Here is a 16,367-nt window from a genome sequence, read left to right on the forward strand (position 1 = left end):
CGATGACCTTTCAAGGTCCCTTCCAGTTCTAGGAGATGGGATATCTCCATTAATTATTATTAAATAAGTTTGTTAGTCTCTAAAGTGCCACAAGGACTCCTGGCTGTTTTTGCTGATACAGACTAAAACGGCTTGTAAAAGCAAAGTCAAGTGGGCCTAAACTCTTGTCAAGGTAACTGTGTATGTGATAAAAGGACAGGAGGGGTGATGAGGAAGCTCAGAGAAATGCAATTGCAACAGGTAACTGTAAGGAAGCCGCTAACCACGGAAGGAAAAAACCCACACCTGTTTAGACTAGAAAATCTTGGTTTTGCTGTGTTACTAACAAGGAAGCATTAATGAGCAAGTGTGCTCACCTGGATGTTGCTATAGATCTATATAAGCGTCTGTGTTCTTTTTTTCTTTGTGGAACAGCTCGGGGCGTTGCTTCTCAGCTGTCTCTCCCTGCATGCTTGTATTATAATAAAGGAGCTGCAGGCTGTTCTGAACTAAACACAACGCGTGGTTAATTTCCACGACAATTTCTTGTGCCATGACTCGGATCCACGGTATACCGCCGAACCGGAGGACCGCGGACCGTTCCCCACCGGACCCGGGCGCCATCTGAAAGGTGAGAGACCTTTTAAATCTCTATTTTGGGTTTCCGGTGGGGGACTGGCCGTAGGCTCTGGGTTTGGGTGAGTTGCGTGCTGGATCCGGACCCTTTTGCTGCCAGACACGCCTGACGCCCTCCTGTATTGCCCCGGGAAGAGACACGGGTGTGGCTAGGTAGGACTTCATTTGTGTGTGCCAGTTTGAGTGAGGGTCACAGGAGCTCTCTGCAAAGCCCATAAGCCCGTGACTGGAGAGGTCTCTAAAGCAAGCCCTTTGACTGCAACTAGTAGGGCTGAAAAAAGGGCCCTGCCCGAGGCAGGCTGGCTCTGCATGGCCTGACTGGCGAGGGGCCTGCCTGGGTCTAGAATTGTGTGACCCCCATCCTTTTCCCCATCCTCGGACAGTCCATGAGCTCTGTTCGATCCTCTGGACTGGAGTAAGGCGCATTATCCGCTCCAGAACCAAGATCGGGGGAGACCTCCTTTTCCGTAACCTCTTTCCTCCCTTTCCCCTCCCCGCCTGAAGGCGGTCTATGAGCCACTGACTGGTCTGACCATCTCGCCTGAAGCATCAGAGTGAGCGGCGCCATTCTCTCTGAGACTAGCCGACGCTCTTTGCTGAAGGGGGGGTAGGAGGTTCGTGGACGTCCTCAATAAGCCTTTCCTGTGTGAGTGACCCGAGTGAAAATCGGAGGCGGTGGGTCCAAAATGATCCCTGGCACACCCGTGTACTACATGCACACCAATTACAGTCCTTTCACTTGCAAGTTTCTGGAGAAATGGAATTGGTGTACCAGAGATGACCCAAAATTACAGTTTCCCTCAGAGGGAAGTTTTGACCTTGACAAGATTGTGCACCTCAGAGGCACACTTCTGGCCAACAAGGTTGGGCAAGGCCAGTTTAATGCATATTTTGATTGATATGGAAAAATGGAAAAACGGCGCCGTGAATCTCAAATGAGGAGTCTTAAGGACTTCCAAGAGAAACTTAAAATACAATTAAGAGAGGCAAAAGAGAAATTGGCTAATCCCCAAACCTCTGCCGGCCAGCAGACATCTCTCTACCCTTCGAGACTTCTTCAGAGTACCCCACTGGCTCCATCCAAAGATCTTATAGACTTATATTTGGGTTGCAGGCAACTGGCTGCCTCTGCATCACCTCCACAGCCACACCAGAGTCAGACCAGAGTCACTGCTGGTTTTGGCAGGGGGGGAGTGCGGATGGGCCAGTGGGATCAGCCTCTGCCTACCTGTCCCTGGGGTTTGCCGGGAGAGTCCAGGGCAGCTCATTCTTCAGGTGTTGCCACCAGAGGGCTCCAGCTATTGCTAAGGGGGAGGGGTTTACACTGCAATGGGGGGCAATCCCCCACAGTGGCCTCTTTGATTCTGCTCTTTTTCTAGCATTTGGCTCAGAGATGCTGTTACTGGGAGGGTCTGAAGAGCCTGGGAGGAATCGGGGTGTGACATGGACGCCAGCTCCTTCTGTAACCTTCCCCATCACCCCTCTCGCCCCGACAGGCTGAGGAATCACGTCCACATTTCGCTCCAGATCGTCCCATCTGCCAGGAGACAGGGAAGGGAAATGGCTGTGATGGAGCCAGCTCAGGTAGGGGATTTTCAGGAAGCTGCTGGGAAGTGGGAGAGAGAAGCAGGGAGGAGACAGGGTGTGATAAACCTGCTGATTTTCTGAGTAGGACCATTGGCGGCAGTGGGGGAGAGGGACATTCGCCCGTGTGGCAGGGCAGGGGTAAACCCCTTTTGAACCCTGCCAAAATGCTGGCTGTGGCCTGCTGTCTGGCCAGGAGACCAGGGGCAGAGTCGCAGGTATTCAGCAGGGAGCCCAGCTGCAAGCCCTAACGAGGGCTGGCTCAGAGAAGCGTGCTGAGCTAAGTGCTGGCAGCGGGGCTGAGGCACCAGGAGCGCTATAAAAGCCCTGGGCAAACCTCAATCAGGAGGCGAGCCTGAGAGGAGACAGGAGGACAGTGTCGCTGTCTCCTTACCAAGTAAGGAAGCCTCAAAGGCCAGGAGACCCTGGGGAGGGCCTGGGGTCACTATCTGTCGGGGGATCTGGGAACTGCACGAGCACTGTAAATAAAGACACGGGTGAACCAGCAAAAGAAGGCGTGGAGGACTCTATTACACCAGCCCAAACACAGAATGCAGACACCAGAGGGTGGAAACCTGCGTGGACCCTGTGACACTGGGGGCTTGTCCGGGATCTCCCTAGTTACGGCTATTTGTGGCTGCCGTGGGGGAGACCTTGAAGTGGCTGGTGAGCACCGTGCGGGAGATGCAGCAGGCCCAGCAGGCGGACAGACAGGCGCTGATGACATGGCAGGCGGACCAACAACGGGCCCTTCAGGAGTTCATCAGGGAGCAGTCGGCAGCCCAGCAGCAGATGCTACAGAGGGTGGTGAGTCCGGCACCTGGGGATGGAACCAGGCCGCCAAGGTGGGGGCTTTCAAGATGGGTCCCACGGATGACCCCGATGCATTCCTGGGGACATTCGAATGGGTGGCTACGGTGGCCAGTTGGGAGCGGGCAACCTGGGCCTTGTGGCTAGCCCTGTACCTGGAGGGAGAGGCCCAAGCTGCATTGGGCGAAACCCAGGCTAGGGACTACGATGCGGTAAAGGCCGCAATGCTGGACCAGGTAGGACTTTCAACCGAAAGATACCGTCAGTGGTTCTGGGCGGCCCGCTGGACGGAGGGCCTGCGGCCCAGGGCATTCGCCCAGAGACTGACCAATTAGGCCACCCGCTGGCTGAGGCCCACAGCCCAAACCATGGAGGAGGTAATGGATCAAATAATCTTAAAACAATTCCTCCTGGGGCTCCCGGTGCAGGTGTGGGTCTGAAAATATCAGCCGGCCCAGATGGAGGATGCTGTCTGGCTAACAGAAGAATTTGTAGAAGCAGAGGGGCCCAGGCGGGTGGTGAAGCCCAGTAAGGGGGCAGGACCAGGAGGAAGCCCGCTGGACGCTGCTCCCAAGAGGGGGTCAGACCCGGGGCCAGCCCGCAGTCGAGAACTGACTTGTTGGCAGTGCTAGGGTTACCATTCGTCCGGATTCCCCCGGACATGTCCGGCTTTTTGAGCTAAAAATAGCGTCCGGGGGGAATTTGTAAATGTCCGGACTTCCCCCCCCCCCCCCCCCATGCAGAGCGCGCGTGGCTAACAGGGCAGCCGTCCGGATGGTGCCACTTACATGGGGCTCCGACAGCCAGAGAGAGCCCCTCCTCCTCTCCTCTGCAGCAGAGATCACTCCCTCCCTCCCTCCCTGCATTCGCAGATCGCCTCCGACAGTCTGGAGCTCCTCCTCCACTGCTGCCCAGCGTGCCGGGACGAGCGTGCCGGGACGAACGGCTCAGGCCATTCCTGAGCAAGTTCACAGAGACATTAGGCGAAGGCCAACAACAAGGGGGCCAGGGGGGCGGAGAAGGGGCAGGGAGGTTTTGGATCGGGCAGTCAAGAGACGGGGGGGGGGGGTCGGGAGTTCGGGGGGGCTTTCTGGGGCTGGGGGTGTGGATAAGGTTTTGGGCAGTCAGGGTACAGGTAGGGGGTAGGGTGCTGGGGGGCATTTGGGGGGGGTCTTAGGAGGGGGCAGTTAGGGGACAAGGAACAGAGAGGCTTAGGTAGGAGGTGGGGTTCTGGAGGGCAGTTAGGAGCAGGGGTCCCAGGAGGGGGCAGTCAGGGGACAAGGAGCGGGGGGGTGTTTGGGAGTTCTGGGGGGGGCTGTCAGGTGGCAGGGGTGGGGAGAGGGATCGGAGCAGTCAGGGAACAGGGAGCAGAGGGGTTTAGATGGGTCGGGAGTTCGGGGAGGGCTGTCAGGGGGTGGAGAGTGGTTGGATGGGGCGTGGGAGTCCCAGGGGTCTGTCTGGGGGTGGGGGTGTGGATAAGGGTTGGGGCAGTCAGGTTACAGGTAGGGGGTAGAGTCCTAGGGGGCCAGTTAGGATGGGGGGAGGGTCTCAGGAGGGGGCAGTCAGGGGACAAGAGGCAGGGAGGCTTAGGTAGGGGATGGAGTCCTGGGGGGCAGTTAGGGGCAGGGGTCCCAGGAGGGGGCAGTCAGGGGACAAGGAGCGGGGGGGAGGGTTGGGAGTTCTGAGGGGGGAAGTGGGAGGGGCAGGGGCGGGGCTAGGGCAGGATGGGGCGGGGCTAGAGAGGGGCTCCTCCCATCCTCTTTTTTGCTTGCTGAAATACGGTAACCCTAGGCAGTGCGGACGCGCGGGCCATAAGAAACAGGACTGTCCACAAATGGAGTGTGGGCTGGTGGACTTTTGTGGGTGGACTGGGGGACGGAGGAGATCGGGGAGACAGCCCCTGACTATGATACCAGTGTTGCTGGGGGGAGAGGAGAGCCCCGGAGGGGGGTAGTAGACTCCGCCTCCACCCACTCACTGGTGCGGAAGGGATTGGTTAAGCCGCACTGGGTGATTCCAGGGGCAAAATGGCCCTGCTGTGCATCCATGGGGACACCCAGAGGTATGAGATGGCCCGGGCGCCTATGGAGGCCCAGGGGCGCTTCCTGTGGCAACCAGTAGGATTAGTAAAGAACTTGCCCTACCCTGCCCTACTGGGAGGCGATTGGGGACCCCCATCGGGCGAAGCCCGGAGCCGGCATGGGGAGCCGGAGGAAGGGGGTAGGGGACACCCAATAGAGGGAGCAGAGGGGGGTGAAGAGAGGGTCGAACCCCAACAAGTGCAAGGACCCCCCCTCCTGTGGTGCTGGGGGAAGGGGGGCAGAAGGGAAAGAAAACTAGACAACAAGCCAAGCACCTCAAGGAATGTTGGCTATGTGGCACCAAAGGACTCTCCAGGCAGGAGTGCCGGGAGTGTGGCTCTCAGGGAACCGAGGGAGATAAAGACCAGGGGGCGGCGGAACCAAAACCAGAGGGGGGGTACCCGGGCCAGCAGGCACTGCCAGACCAGGTCTGTGGTCTCTGCCGCGCCAAGCCTCCTGAAGTCTCCTGGCTGCTCTGAACAGTAGGGGTCTGATTTTGCTACTCTGGCCCTCCCAGAGCTTCGAGTTTTTATTTCCTTTCCCTGTGAATAGTGGGTTTGTGGCTGGCGCAGCAGGTGCTGAGTGGGGGACTCTTGTTGTTTCAGATGTCGGTGACCTTCGAGGATGTGGCTGTGTATTTCACCCAGGGGCAGTGGGCTCTGCTGGACCCCGCTCAGAGAGCCCTCTACAGGGATGTCATGCAGGAGAACTATGAGATGGTGATCTCGCTGGGTAAGGGATTCATGTCCCCTCGGTTATTAGAAGCTGTGGGGTCTGCATGTCTGACACTGGTCAGGTTCTTCCCTGGTGAGTTAGATCAGAGGCAAATGGGTTCCATAATGCACAGCTGCCGTGTGAGAGACTTGCATCTTCGTGCCCTCTCCAGTGGGATACAGGTGTCAAAAGCTAATGGACATGCTAGCAAATCTCCATCCCTCCAGGTTTCAAAGGGACAGAATTTGTTCATTGTCCTGTCTGTATTGATTCCCAGTCACACACAGAATCCCTGTTCACCTCCCTTCTTCGAAATAGCTCCAGCCATGGGGAGGGCTCTGGGCTCTGCAGGTTTAGAAATAGGCAAAGGTTTAACGCCAGAGCTGTGTGAGTGTCAGCAAGTCCCCCAGAGAGCACAGATCCTGGGAACTCCTAGTGAGGGTGTAAAAATTCCTGTCACCTCCCCAGACACCTGCCTCCCCCAAGGCGGCTCAGTGACCATGTTCCTGTCCTCTTAGGTTCCATATTCCCACCAGCACAGCACGGGGACAGGTTCCGTTCACACAATGCCCTTTGTGACAGACACTCCCCCAATGCTCCATGCGCCCTGTACGAAGAGTTCAGTCACAGAGACCCCCTTGGGACTGTAACCTGATGTGCTGAAATGACCACTGAGCCTGTTTTCCCTGCCAGCTTGGGCCCCCAGTACCCTCTCTTGTTGAACCAGACACGCTAACCTGCTGCAGCACAGATTCAGGGTCCGGGCTACGCCCCCAAGCTGCAAATCTTAACTGAAAACAGCACAGCAAGATACCTATCTCCAGCACTCAGATACCCAGCCCCAATAGGATCTAAACCCCAGATAAATCCGTCATACTCTGTATAAAGGTTATACAGGGTAACTTCCTAAGTGTTCACCCTCTTTATTACTAAAAGAGAGATATGCACAAATTGTTTGCCCCCTCCCCACCAGTAACAATTACTTACATTGGGTTTATTAATAAGCAAAATGTATTAAGTATAAAAAGTAGTTGTTTTAAGTAATAGATAGAACAAAGAAAGTCACTAAGCAAAATAAAGCAAACATGCAAGGCTCAGCTTAATACGCTAAGAAACTGGTTACAAATAATAATTTCTCACCCTCACATAAGTTTCCATAAATTTTTCACAGACTAGACTTGTTTCTAATCTGGGCCCAATCCTTTCCCCTGTTCAGTATCTGTTAGTTGCAGCAGACATCTTGGGTGATAAGCAGGGGTCTCCTCACCTAATTTTAAATCTAAGAATGATGCATACATCCAAATAGGAAAATCAGTAGATTACAACTTTTCCAATGATCCCTTAAATGGGACCTTTTGCATAAAACATGTTCCAGTTATGTCATATTCATAATGAGAAGCATATTTTCAGCATATGGAGCACCCCATAACACCCTGATCTGGTCTGATTTCACCCCCTGCGCAGGATTTCCCATTCCCAAACCTGAGCTGATCACCTGGCTGGAACGAGGGGAAGAGCCGTGGGTGCCAGATCTCGAGGTCTGCGAGGAAAGAGAGATCCCGAGAGGTGCCCACACAGGTGAGGACTGACACAGAAACCATCTGGGGAATGAAGGAAAAAGTTGCAGGAGTTTCCTTTCCAGGTTTCCTTCCCTGTGAGTGTTTGGGTGAGAAGTGGAGTCAGAATCCAATTGCTCCGTCTTTGTGTTCGGTTTTCCCTCGGTACTATTCCTCTTTCTCCCCAGCACAATGACTCCTGTCTGGATTATCTCTCTCCCAGCTCATCATGAGAGAGTGAGTGAGAATGAAGAGGAGAATCATGATGCAGAAGTTCCTGGTAAAGTGGAATCACAGGAGACCTTTACGGGAAGTGCTGCATGGAATTTTTTCCACTGCTTGGAACAGGGAGAAGCCTGGGAAAATGGGCAGAGGTCAGAGAGGCTGCTGGGTAACCACCTGGGAAACCACCCAGAGAGGCTGCTGGGAAACCACCTAGGGCAGAAAGTGGCTGAATCTATTAACTGTGGGAGAGGAGACAAGGATCCCAGAGCTCAGCAGACAAGGAAGAGACACCCTGGCACTGCCTGCAGTGTGGGAAAAGATTCATTCCGAGCTCACAGCTTGTAACACATCAAACAATCCATACTGGAGAGAAATCCTCCCAATGCTTGAACCGTGGGGAAAGCTTCAATAACCGCTTAGACCTTAATAACCATGGGAGACGCCACACAGAAGAGAAACCCTCTCAATGCCTTCAGTGCGGGAAATGTTTCATTTGGAAGTCAGAACTAATTACACATCAGAGAATCCACACACGAGAGCCCCCATAAGTGTTTCGTCTGTGGGAAAAGTTTTTCATGTGTAGGTCAGATCTTGTTAAACATCAGGGAATCCACACTGGAGAGAGACCCCATAAGTGTTTGGATTGTGAGAAAAGTTTCAGAATCAGATCATCCCTTGTTTTACATCAGAGGATCCACACAGGAGAGAGACCCCATAAGTGCTTGGACTGTGGAAAATGTTTCACACGAAGATCACACCTCACTAAACATGGGAGAATCCACACAAGATCCTAACTTCTGTGACATGGGGCCAGAAAGGGTTAAGCAACTTGCAGGCTAATTGACCCAGATTCACCCTTTAGACACATGTTAGAAATGTGTGTAAATGGAAATTAGGGCCCTTCCACATTAGATAACCTAGAGTTTTGAAATGTAAACTTTTATGGTTAAAGAACTGGAAGAAGATATTAATTGTACTAGTCTATGTTTAGTCACATCTTGTTAGAGGTTCACAGTGTAACGAAAGGGTTCCTGTCTAGGGCTGTATGTTAAATCTGAGATGGAAAGGAAATATTAACATATAGATAAAACTTGGGTGTAATACTGTCATTGGTAAACTGTGTATTAACTGCTTTATGGATAGTTACCTTATTTTAATCCATGTAATTAATTACCGTCGATGTTTAGGAAATAGAAGGTTACTTGAAAAGCCTATTGTTCACCTGATGAAGTGAATCTGAAAGAGACTCTTTGCAATTCTAATGCACCATCTCTGCAGTGAAACTGACCTAAGGGCTCTATTCATCTCTGCATGAGATGGGATAGCTCAGTGGTTTGAGCGTTGGCCTGCTAAACCCAGGGTTGTGAGTTCAATCCTTGAGTGGGCCATTTAGGGATCTGGGGCAAAAATCTGTCTGGGGATTGGTCCTGCTTTGAGCAGGGGGTTGGACTAGATCAGTGTTTTTCAACCACTGTGCCGCGAGATGTTGCCTGGTGTGCCGTGGGAAAAAAATATTAAACCATGCTTGAATGTCGGAACTGGTTACTAAAATTTCTGTTTACTTACTATTTCATAATAAAGTAATTATAAAATACTTTCTTTGTGTTTATTTGATTCCTATTCAAGAGAATTACTTTATATATAGTCAATATAGGCACAGAGTTAAATTTTTTAACATTTTCTAATGGTGGTGTGCCTTGTGATTTTTTTCATGAAACAAGTGTGCCTTTGCCCAAAAAAAGGTTGAAAAACACTGGACTAGATGACCTCCTGAGGTCCCTTCCAACCCTGATAATCTATGAGTTATTTCCTGTGAGGCTTGCCACCTGGACATAACACATGGCCAGTTGGTGGCTGCATTTCTCCGCTGCGTGACCAATACCAACATAAAAATCCTTTGGGATCCTTGCAGATGAGGTACTATGGAAATGTGTGGGGCCTATCCCCTTGCTGTATTCTACTAACCTGAGTTTTGCTTTGCCGTAGGGTTGGAATTGGCAACTCCCTCACTGGTTCCTCTGAAGAAGAACCTCAACGCTGTAGTGGTGTCTGAAAAATACAACCTGAAGCCGATGCCGATGAAGAGACAGAGGTTGGTCTGAGCATCCTGCCCTGCTCTGGGGAAAGCGTCCAGACCTTGCGCCTGTGGCTTCCTCTGTCTGCCTCACCTTTACACTCTGTTCCTCAGTCCTGAGAAGCACTCTGTGTGGAACTGGGAGGCAGGACTCCAGGGTTCTAGCCCTGGATCTGGGAGGGGAGTTGGATCTCGTGGGTTACAGTGCGGGGAGTTGGGAGGCAGGACTGAGTGCTGAGGGCATTTGCCTGAGGCCCTGTGTGTAGTACGGGCCCAGCATTGGTAACCTTCCCCAAGCCGCCCCTGCTTGCCCCTTCAGCCCCCTGCAAAGCAGCTCTAGGGTTGTGCTGTGCTTTCTCTGCTCTTCATGCCAGATCATCACGTGATCTGGGCTTGCCTGCTCCTTGCCTGATCCCTTTCCTGGGCCGTGGCCTCAGCGTCTCAGTGCCACGTCTGCTTTTCCCTCTCACAGCACGTCCGCCCCCTCTGGAGACAACCCACCAGTAGAGAAGAAATACAAACCTCTGAACACCACCCCCAACAGCACCAAGGAAATCAAAGTCAAGATCATCCCCGTGCAACGTGAGTACATTTGAGGCCCCAGTAGTCAGGATGCCTGGGTTCGGTCCTCAGCATTGGGCGGGGAGTGAGGTCTAGTTGGTGAGAGTAGCGGGGTTGCAAGGGTGGGGCTGAGAGTCAGGACTCCTGGGTTCTATCCCTGGTTCTGGGATGGGAGTGGGGTATAGCATGGGAGAGGGGCCGGATTATATGTGAAGTTGCAGGTGTGTGGAGCTTTCAGTTTGTGTAACCTCTTTTGTTTCCCCCCCTCTCTGCAGCAATGGAGGGCTTGGGCTTCCTCGATGCCCTTAACTCTGCCCCCATCCCGGGGATCAAGATCAAAAAGAAAAAGAAAGTCTTGTCTCCTACGGCAGCCAAGGTACAAACACCTCTGGGTGGGGGCTGGTGGGTAAGAGTGGGGAGGGCTGAGAGGCAGGACCCCTTGGTTCTGTCCCCAGCTCGTGGGGGGATCTGGTGGGTTAGAGCAGGGGGCTGGGAGGCAGGACCCCTGGGTTCTGACTTCAGCAATGAGAGGGGAGTGGGGTCTGGTGCAGGGGCTGGGAGTTACTGGTTCACTTCCCATTACACTGATCCCACATTTCTCTCTGTGTCCCAGGCGAGCCCGTTTGAAGGGAAGCCAGCCCCAGAAGCGAGCGCTGCTAAACCATCCTCACCAGAACCCGTTACTGCATCCGAGCCGATGGAGGTGGATCGGCCCGGTACCCCTGTGCCGGCAGTAGAGGTCCCAGAGCTGATGGAGACCGGTAAGGATGGGGAACGCGTTAGAGCCAACGGGTTCTATTGTGCTAACCCTGGGTGGGTGGTAGGTGTCAGCCCAACATCCTGGCTGTGTTGGATCAGACCTGATGTTGCCACCCAGGAGGCCATAAAACCGATAATGCATGTGGCCGGGTGTGCCATGCCAGCTGGGATACAGCTGCCTTGGGGGGGGAGGGGGGCAGCCTCTGTGTCAGCTTAACTGTGGGGCTGGCAGGGCTGTCTTCACCTGGGGGTCCTGGGTTGGGCTGAGGAGGCATTGGCGCCGGTTGTTAGATCCAGGCTCCGTGGTGTGTGTTTGTCTGATCGCTGAGCCGCTCTGTGTCCCGTCCCCGCAGCCTCGTCCGAGCAGAACTCAGACACCAAGCCGTCCGAGAGCGCCGCTGACTCCACGCGGCTCACCAAGAAGGGCAAGAAGAAGACAGTGAGCTGGCCTGAAGAGAGCAAGCTGCGGGAGTACTTCTACTTCGAGCTGGATGATACTGAGCGAGGTGAGTACTGGGGCAGGGGCCTTTCCCTCTAGGGGGCACCAGCTCCCATCTATCGCCAGGGGACTGGGGCATGGGGCCTTTCTCTCTAGGGGGTGCCAGCTCTGCTCCAGCACCAGGGGACTACCTGGCTTCTGCAGGTGGGAAAAGGGATACGAGGCCTTTGAACTCCTATTACGGAGTGGGGGTGTCGCACCCTTCCCATCGGCTGGATGGCAGTGACCTGTCTGTCCCCTGACTAAACTCCTCCCCGTTTCTTCTCCTCCCCCGGCAGTCAACCTGAACAAGATCAAGGACTTTGGCGAGGCAGCCAAGCAGGAGATGCTGAAGGACCGGCACGCCTTCGAGACGGCGCGCCGGCTCAGCCACGATGCCATGGAAGAGAAGGTGCCCTGGGTTTACCCCAAGCTCATCGACCTGCCTAGCTCCCTGGTGCAGCCGGGCAGCGGCAGCCGCGAGAAGTTCACCCAGGCCGAGAGGGAGAAGAGCATCCTGCAAGAGATCTTCCTCTTCAAGGAGAGGTGGGTGTGGCCCTGGGGGGCAGGGCGAGGGGTTGGAAGGATACTGGGGGCGAGGCCGGGGCGCCATTTCCCAGTTGCGCAATGTAGGCTCTTTGTCCTCCTCTAATGGCTGCACCATGCAACAGCCAGTGTGTCAAATTTAAGGCCACCTACCTGAATCCAGCATGGCTCTGCCCTCTCTAGCGGCATATGAGCCGGCTGCTGCCTCTGAGCCTGTCGACCTGGTTGTTTGACTCAGGGAAACACAGACCCTGTTTTCAGCTCCAGAGGTCCCAGCAGGTGACCCCACCAGGGGCCTCTCCAGGTTGCTGGGCACCAGGATGCCCCTCTGACCCTTCTATCTTTGCTTCCCATGGCTGGTGGATGCTGGCTGGGTGTGTGGACCTGGCCTGTGAGGCTGTGCTGGGAGCTAAGAGGCGGGGGGGCATCAGGCTGTGCTGAGAGCCCCATAATGGGGGGCTACGACCACATCTCTTGGTGCTGAGATCTGACCAGCATTTCTCCTCTCCGCAGCGTTCCAGATAGTCCCCACGAACCCGACCCAGAGTCTTACAAACCCCTGCCGCCCAAACTCATCCCGCTCGACAAGGTACATCTGGCCCAGGGCCCCGGGTTCTCTACCCTGCTTTGGGGGACAGAAGGAGGGGGCCTGTTGGGATAGAGCAGGGGGATTGGTAGTCAGGACTCCTGGGTTTGCTCCTCACTGTGGAAGGGGTCTAGGGGTTAGAGCAAGGGGTTCATATCCCAGCTCACTGGGGGCCCTTCCCCACTCTGTGTCTCTGTCTCCCTGTATAAACAGGGATGGGCTAGAGAAAGGCAAAGGCCCAGGAACCTGTGCGTCCAGCCATGACCCCCAGCCCCTGAGGCTGGGGCGTCCTCCCCGCCCTCAGCCCATCCTGACTCCAGTGTCTTCTCTGTCCCCTCTCTCAGGAATGCACCATGGACAAGGCCGCTTACCAGGAAGGACTCGACCCGGCCACCGTCTCGCAGTCTCCCGACGAAGCCGGGGCCTCCAAGCTGCCCCCAGTGCTGACCAACCTGATGCCGGCCCCCATGCTCCAAGAGCCCTCAGGGCCAGGGCCGGCTCCAGCATTTTTGCCGTCCCAAGCAAAAAAAAAAAAAAAAAAAAGCCGCAATCGGAGAAAAAAAAAAAAAAAAAAAGCCGCAATCGTGATCGCCGGCGACAATTCCTTCACTCCGAGAGGGAGTGAGGGACCTGCCGCCCCCAAATTGCCGCACGTGCCGCCCCTCTCCCTTGGCCGCCCCAAGCAGCTGCTTGTTAAGCTGGTGCCTGGAGCCGGCCCTGCTCAGGGCCCCAACCCCAGCTCCTCCATGAACGTGCAGGAGATCCTCTCCTCCATCATGGTAATTGGAGCTGCCATGTAGCCTGACTGACCCTATAGGCTCCCTGTCATGGGAGGGTCCAGCACCAAAAGGGTAAACTCTGTGCTGCTCTGTGGGTGGGGCCTCCCTGGCCCATCTTCCCCCAGAGCGGGCCATTGCTTCCCCCCTGCCACCCCACCACTGCTGGAGCAGACCATTGGCCTGGTCTCCCTGCCTCCAGCTTGGTTGACGGTCCAGTGTTTTAGGGGGAAGGGGAAACTCAGATAATGCACCAGTTGAGCAATAGTTGGGGTTGGGGGGGATGCGTGTTGGGGGGTGGTACTCTTTCCTATCACCCCCTTCTCCCAAAGTGGTTGGGTCAAGCCAGCCCCTGGCCCCAGCTAGAGGGGTTAATGGACTAGCACAGCACCCTAGAGTTAGAAGTCAGAGAGAGCTGAGGGGGGGGGTGTAGTGTGGGGGAGGAGGGACACTCTGTCTAACCCTGCCCCTCCTGTCTCCCTTCCCTGCACAGGGCGGGCCCAACAACCACAAGACGGAGGAGCTAATGAAGCAGCCGGATTACTCGGACAAGATCAAACACTTTCTTGGCAACCTCCAGCCACAGCCCCTGGGGCCCTCAGGAGGTAAGAGACCTGTTGGGGGGCACTGACCCTGTTCCCACCTCCTGCTGGTAGGAGAAAATCATGTCCTGCCGGTCGCCTTCTGGCTTCTGTTTCTTTGCCTTCTGTCTGTCTCGATGGGGCGCCTGGGACTTCTGAACCATCAGCTCTTACAGCTCTTGGGGCTCTGGCAGGCGGGTAATCTGAAGGACGTGACCTTGCTTGGTTCGAATGGCTGGGGCCAGGGGAGAGCTGGTGCACCCAGCATCCTGATGACATCATGGGTGTGCGAGTGCATGTCTGTGATTTCCTGCTCTGGGGGTTCCAGGAGAGGTGGTCCTGTAAACGTGTCCTGGGTTAGAATGGGAAGGGATGGGAAGTGTAACCCCATTGGCTGTATTTGACCCCTCTGCTCTCTTGTCTTCCAGTGCCCCACGGGCTGCTGGGCCCAGGGCTCCTCGCCAATGGATTCCTGCCTGGACCAAAGAACATGCAGCATTTCCCTCCTGAGGGGCCAGGACCCATGCCTGGTAAGCAGGGAGCTACCATCTTCTGGGGGTGGGGTGGAGGGGACTGTCAACCTTCAGCTGGAGTGTGCCGGAGTCAGTAGGGACTGCTGACCCCAGTGCGGTGCTAGGGGGCGCTGTGCTGCAAGGAGCAGGGTGGAGGCTCAGTAGGGGACACTGTCCTGGCAGTCAGTGCTGGCGCCAATGCCCCAGTATGGTGCTAAGGGGCTCTGTGCTGCAGAGTGGGGGGCTCAGTAAGAGGTGCCGTGTGGCATGGAGTAGGGTGGGGGTTCGGCAGCAGGTGTCTTTTTGCCCTTGGTGCTCAGACAGGGGGTCTCTAACCTTTGTGCCTCTCTTCCCCGCCCCTAGGTCCCCATGGTGGCCCTGGGGGTCCCAACATGCCCCCAGGTCCCGGCATGCCTGGTGGGCCCAGGATGATGGGCCCTCTCTCTCCCCAGCAAGGCGAGTTCTGGGATCCCCCTGATGGCGGAATGCGAGGAAACCCCCAGGGGGGTATGCAAGGGGGTGGCCCCGGCCCAGGGCCCGGCCCAGGCCCTTTCCACCGGGGGCGAGGTGGGGAGCCCCCCTTCCGGAGTCATGATGGAGGCCACGGAAGAGGTAATTGCAGGGGGCTTGGCTTGCCCTCTAGGGGGAGCAGAGGGCCATGGCTTTGGAATGGCCCCGCCCCTTTGTGGGAGGGGCCTGTGAGTGCCCCCTCCACTCCCCCATTTTTATCCAGCAGGTGGTGAGGGCCGATGGGGGAGACCCAGCATGCATTGCACCCATTCAATCCTGCAGGCCCTGCTCCTTGGGGGCGGGGTCCAGAGTGGCAGAGAGCCCCCTATAGGCCTGTGAGAACAAGGAAGACAGTTTCAGCTGCAGCATTGCATGCTGGGAGCTGTAGTTTCTTCCCCATCCCCCTCCCTGCTCTGCCACCCCTCTGGCCATGCCCTGCCGCCGTGGCTGACCTGTGCCCCGTTTTCTCTCATGCAGACATGTCGAGCCGCCCCTTGTGTCGCCACTTCAAGTTGAAAGGCAGCTGCAGGTACGAGAACAACTGTGCCTTCTACCATCCCGGAGTGAACGGGCCGCCCCTGCCGTAGCGCCCGGGGCCCTCCCCCCAGCCCGCCGACGCCCTGTGAAACCGCCCAACACAGCCGCCCCCGCTTCACGGACTCTGGGGTGCCAGCTGTCGGACTTGGGCTGCGGCCACCACTTATGGCTTCTGTGAGGCCTTGTAACGCCCGGGGGGGGAGAGAGGAACCCCCCCTGACGGCTGCTGCTACTGAGAAACCACTGCGGGGGAAATTCCCCCCCCCACTCTGCTCCCTCCTGTGTTTTAACATGATGGTGGTGCTGATGGGACATGACTCCGCGCCCCCCCCAATGACTTTTTGCAAGCACAAGAGCCGCCGCCTGCTCTGGGACCTGGGGGTAAGGGGAGCAAAGCGGATTGTTACCACTGTGTATATCTCTGTGGAGCCAGCAAAGGTGTAAAGGGGGGGTTGCCTGGCTGCCCTACCCGGCTCCGGGCTGCGATCTGTCCACAGGTTTGCCTGCTGCAGACCTACTCTGAAGACATTTTGCCTGGGGAGCCTTGGCCCTGAGGAGCAGCCGGCCACACTGCTCGGCTCCCCCAGAAATACTGCCCTCCTCGGGCACGTGGTCCAGAGACTTCTCCCTCCATCTGGCAGCAGCAGGATACCAGTCCTTCGGTTGGGGAGGAGAGGGGTCCCTTAACCACTGCCCCCCACCCACTGAGCAAAGGGGGTGCTTGTTAACTCCACCCCTTCAATGGGGTCATTGTAGATAAATCTCTGCATTAAGCATCTTCACATAACTTTCATATGACTTTTTGTATTATGTCTCTTCATATAACCTTGTATTAAGCCTATCCACATATAACCTTTATTTT

The 16,367-nt window shown here is 55.7% G+C and overlaps 1 protein-coding gene across 1 annotated transcript; it reads left to right on the forward strand.

Annotated features, from left to right (window-relative positions):
* Nucleotides 1-536: 536 nt before the first annotated feature.
* LOC135887366 (serine/threonine-protein phosphatase 1 regulatory subunit 10-like) lies at nt 537-15,555 on the forward strand (the record flags this gene model as incomplete). Its single annotated transcript, XM_065415139.1, is given in 19 exon segments — nt 537-610; nt 2,112-2,199; nt 2,821-3,006; nt 5,696-5,822; nt 7,269-7,382; nt 9,572-9,677; nt 10,132-10,241; nt 10,496-10,596; nt 10,834-10,981; nt 11,333-11,485; nt 11,757-12,003; nt 12,517-12,592; nt 12,934-13,058; nt 13,060-13,109; nt 13,112-13,368; nt 13,859-13,970; nt 14,375-14,476; nt 14,822-15,070; nt 15,446-15,555. Coding segments are annotated over 19 exon segments (2,535 nt in total), but the record flags the coding sequence as incomplete, so codon positions are not given.
* Between the last annotated feature and the right edge of the window lie 812 nt (nt 15,556-16,367).

Source organism: Emys orbicularis, chromosome 13 (assembly GCF_028017835.1).
Source record: "Emys orbicularis isolate rEmyOrb1 chromosome 13, rEmyOrb1.hap1, whole genome shotgun sequence".
NCBI lineage: Eukaryota > Metazoa > Chordata > Testudines > Emydidae > Emys > Emys orbicularis.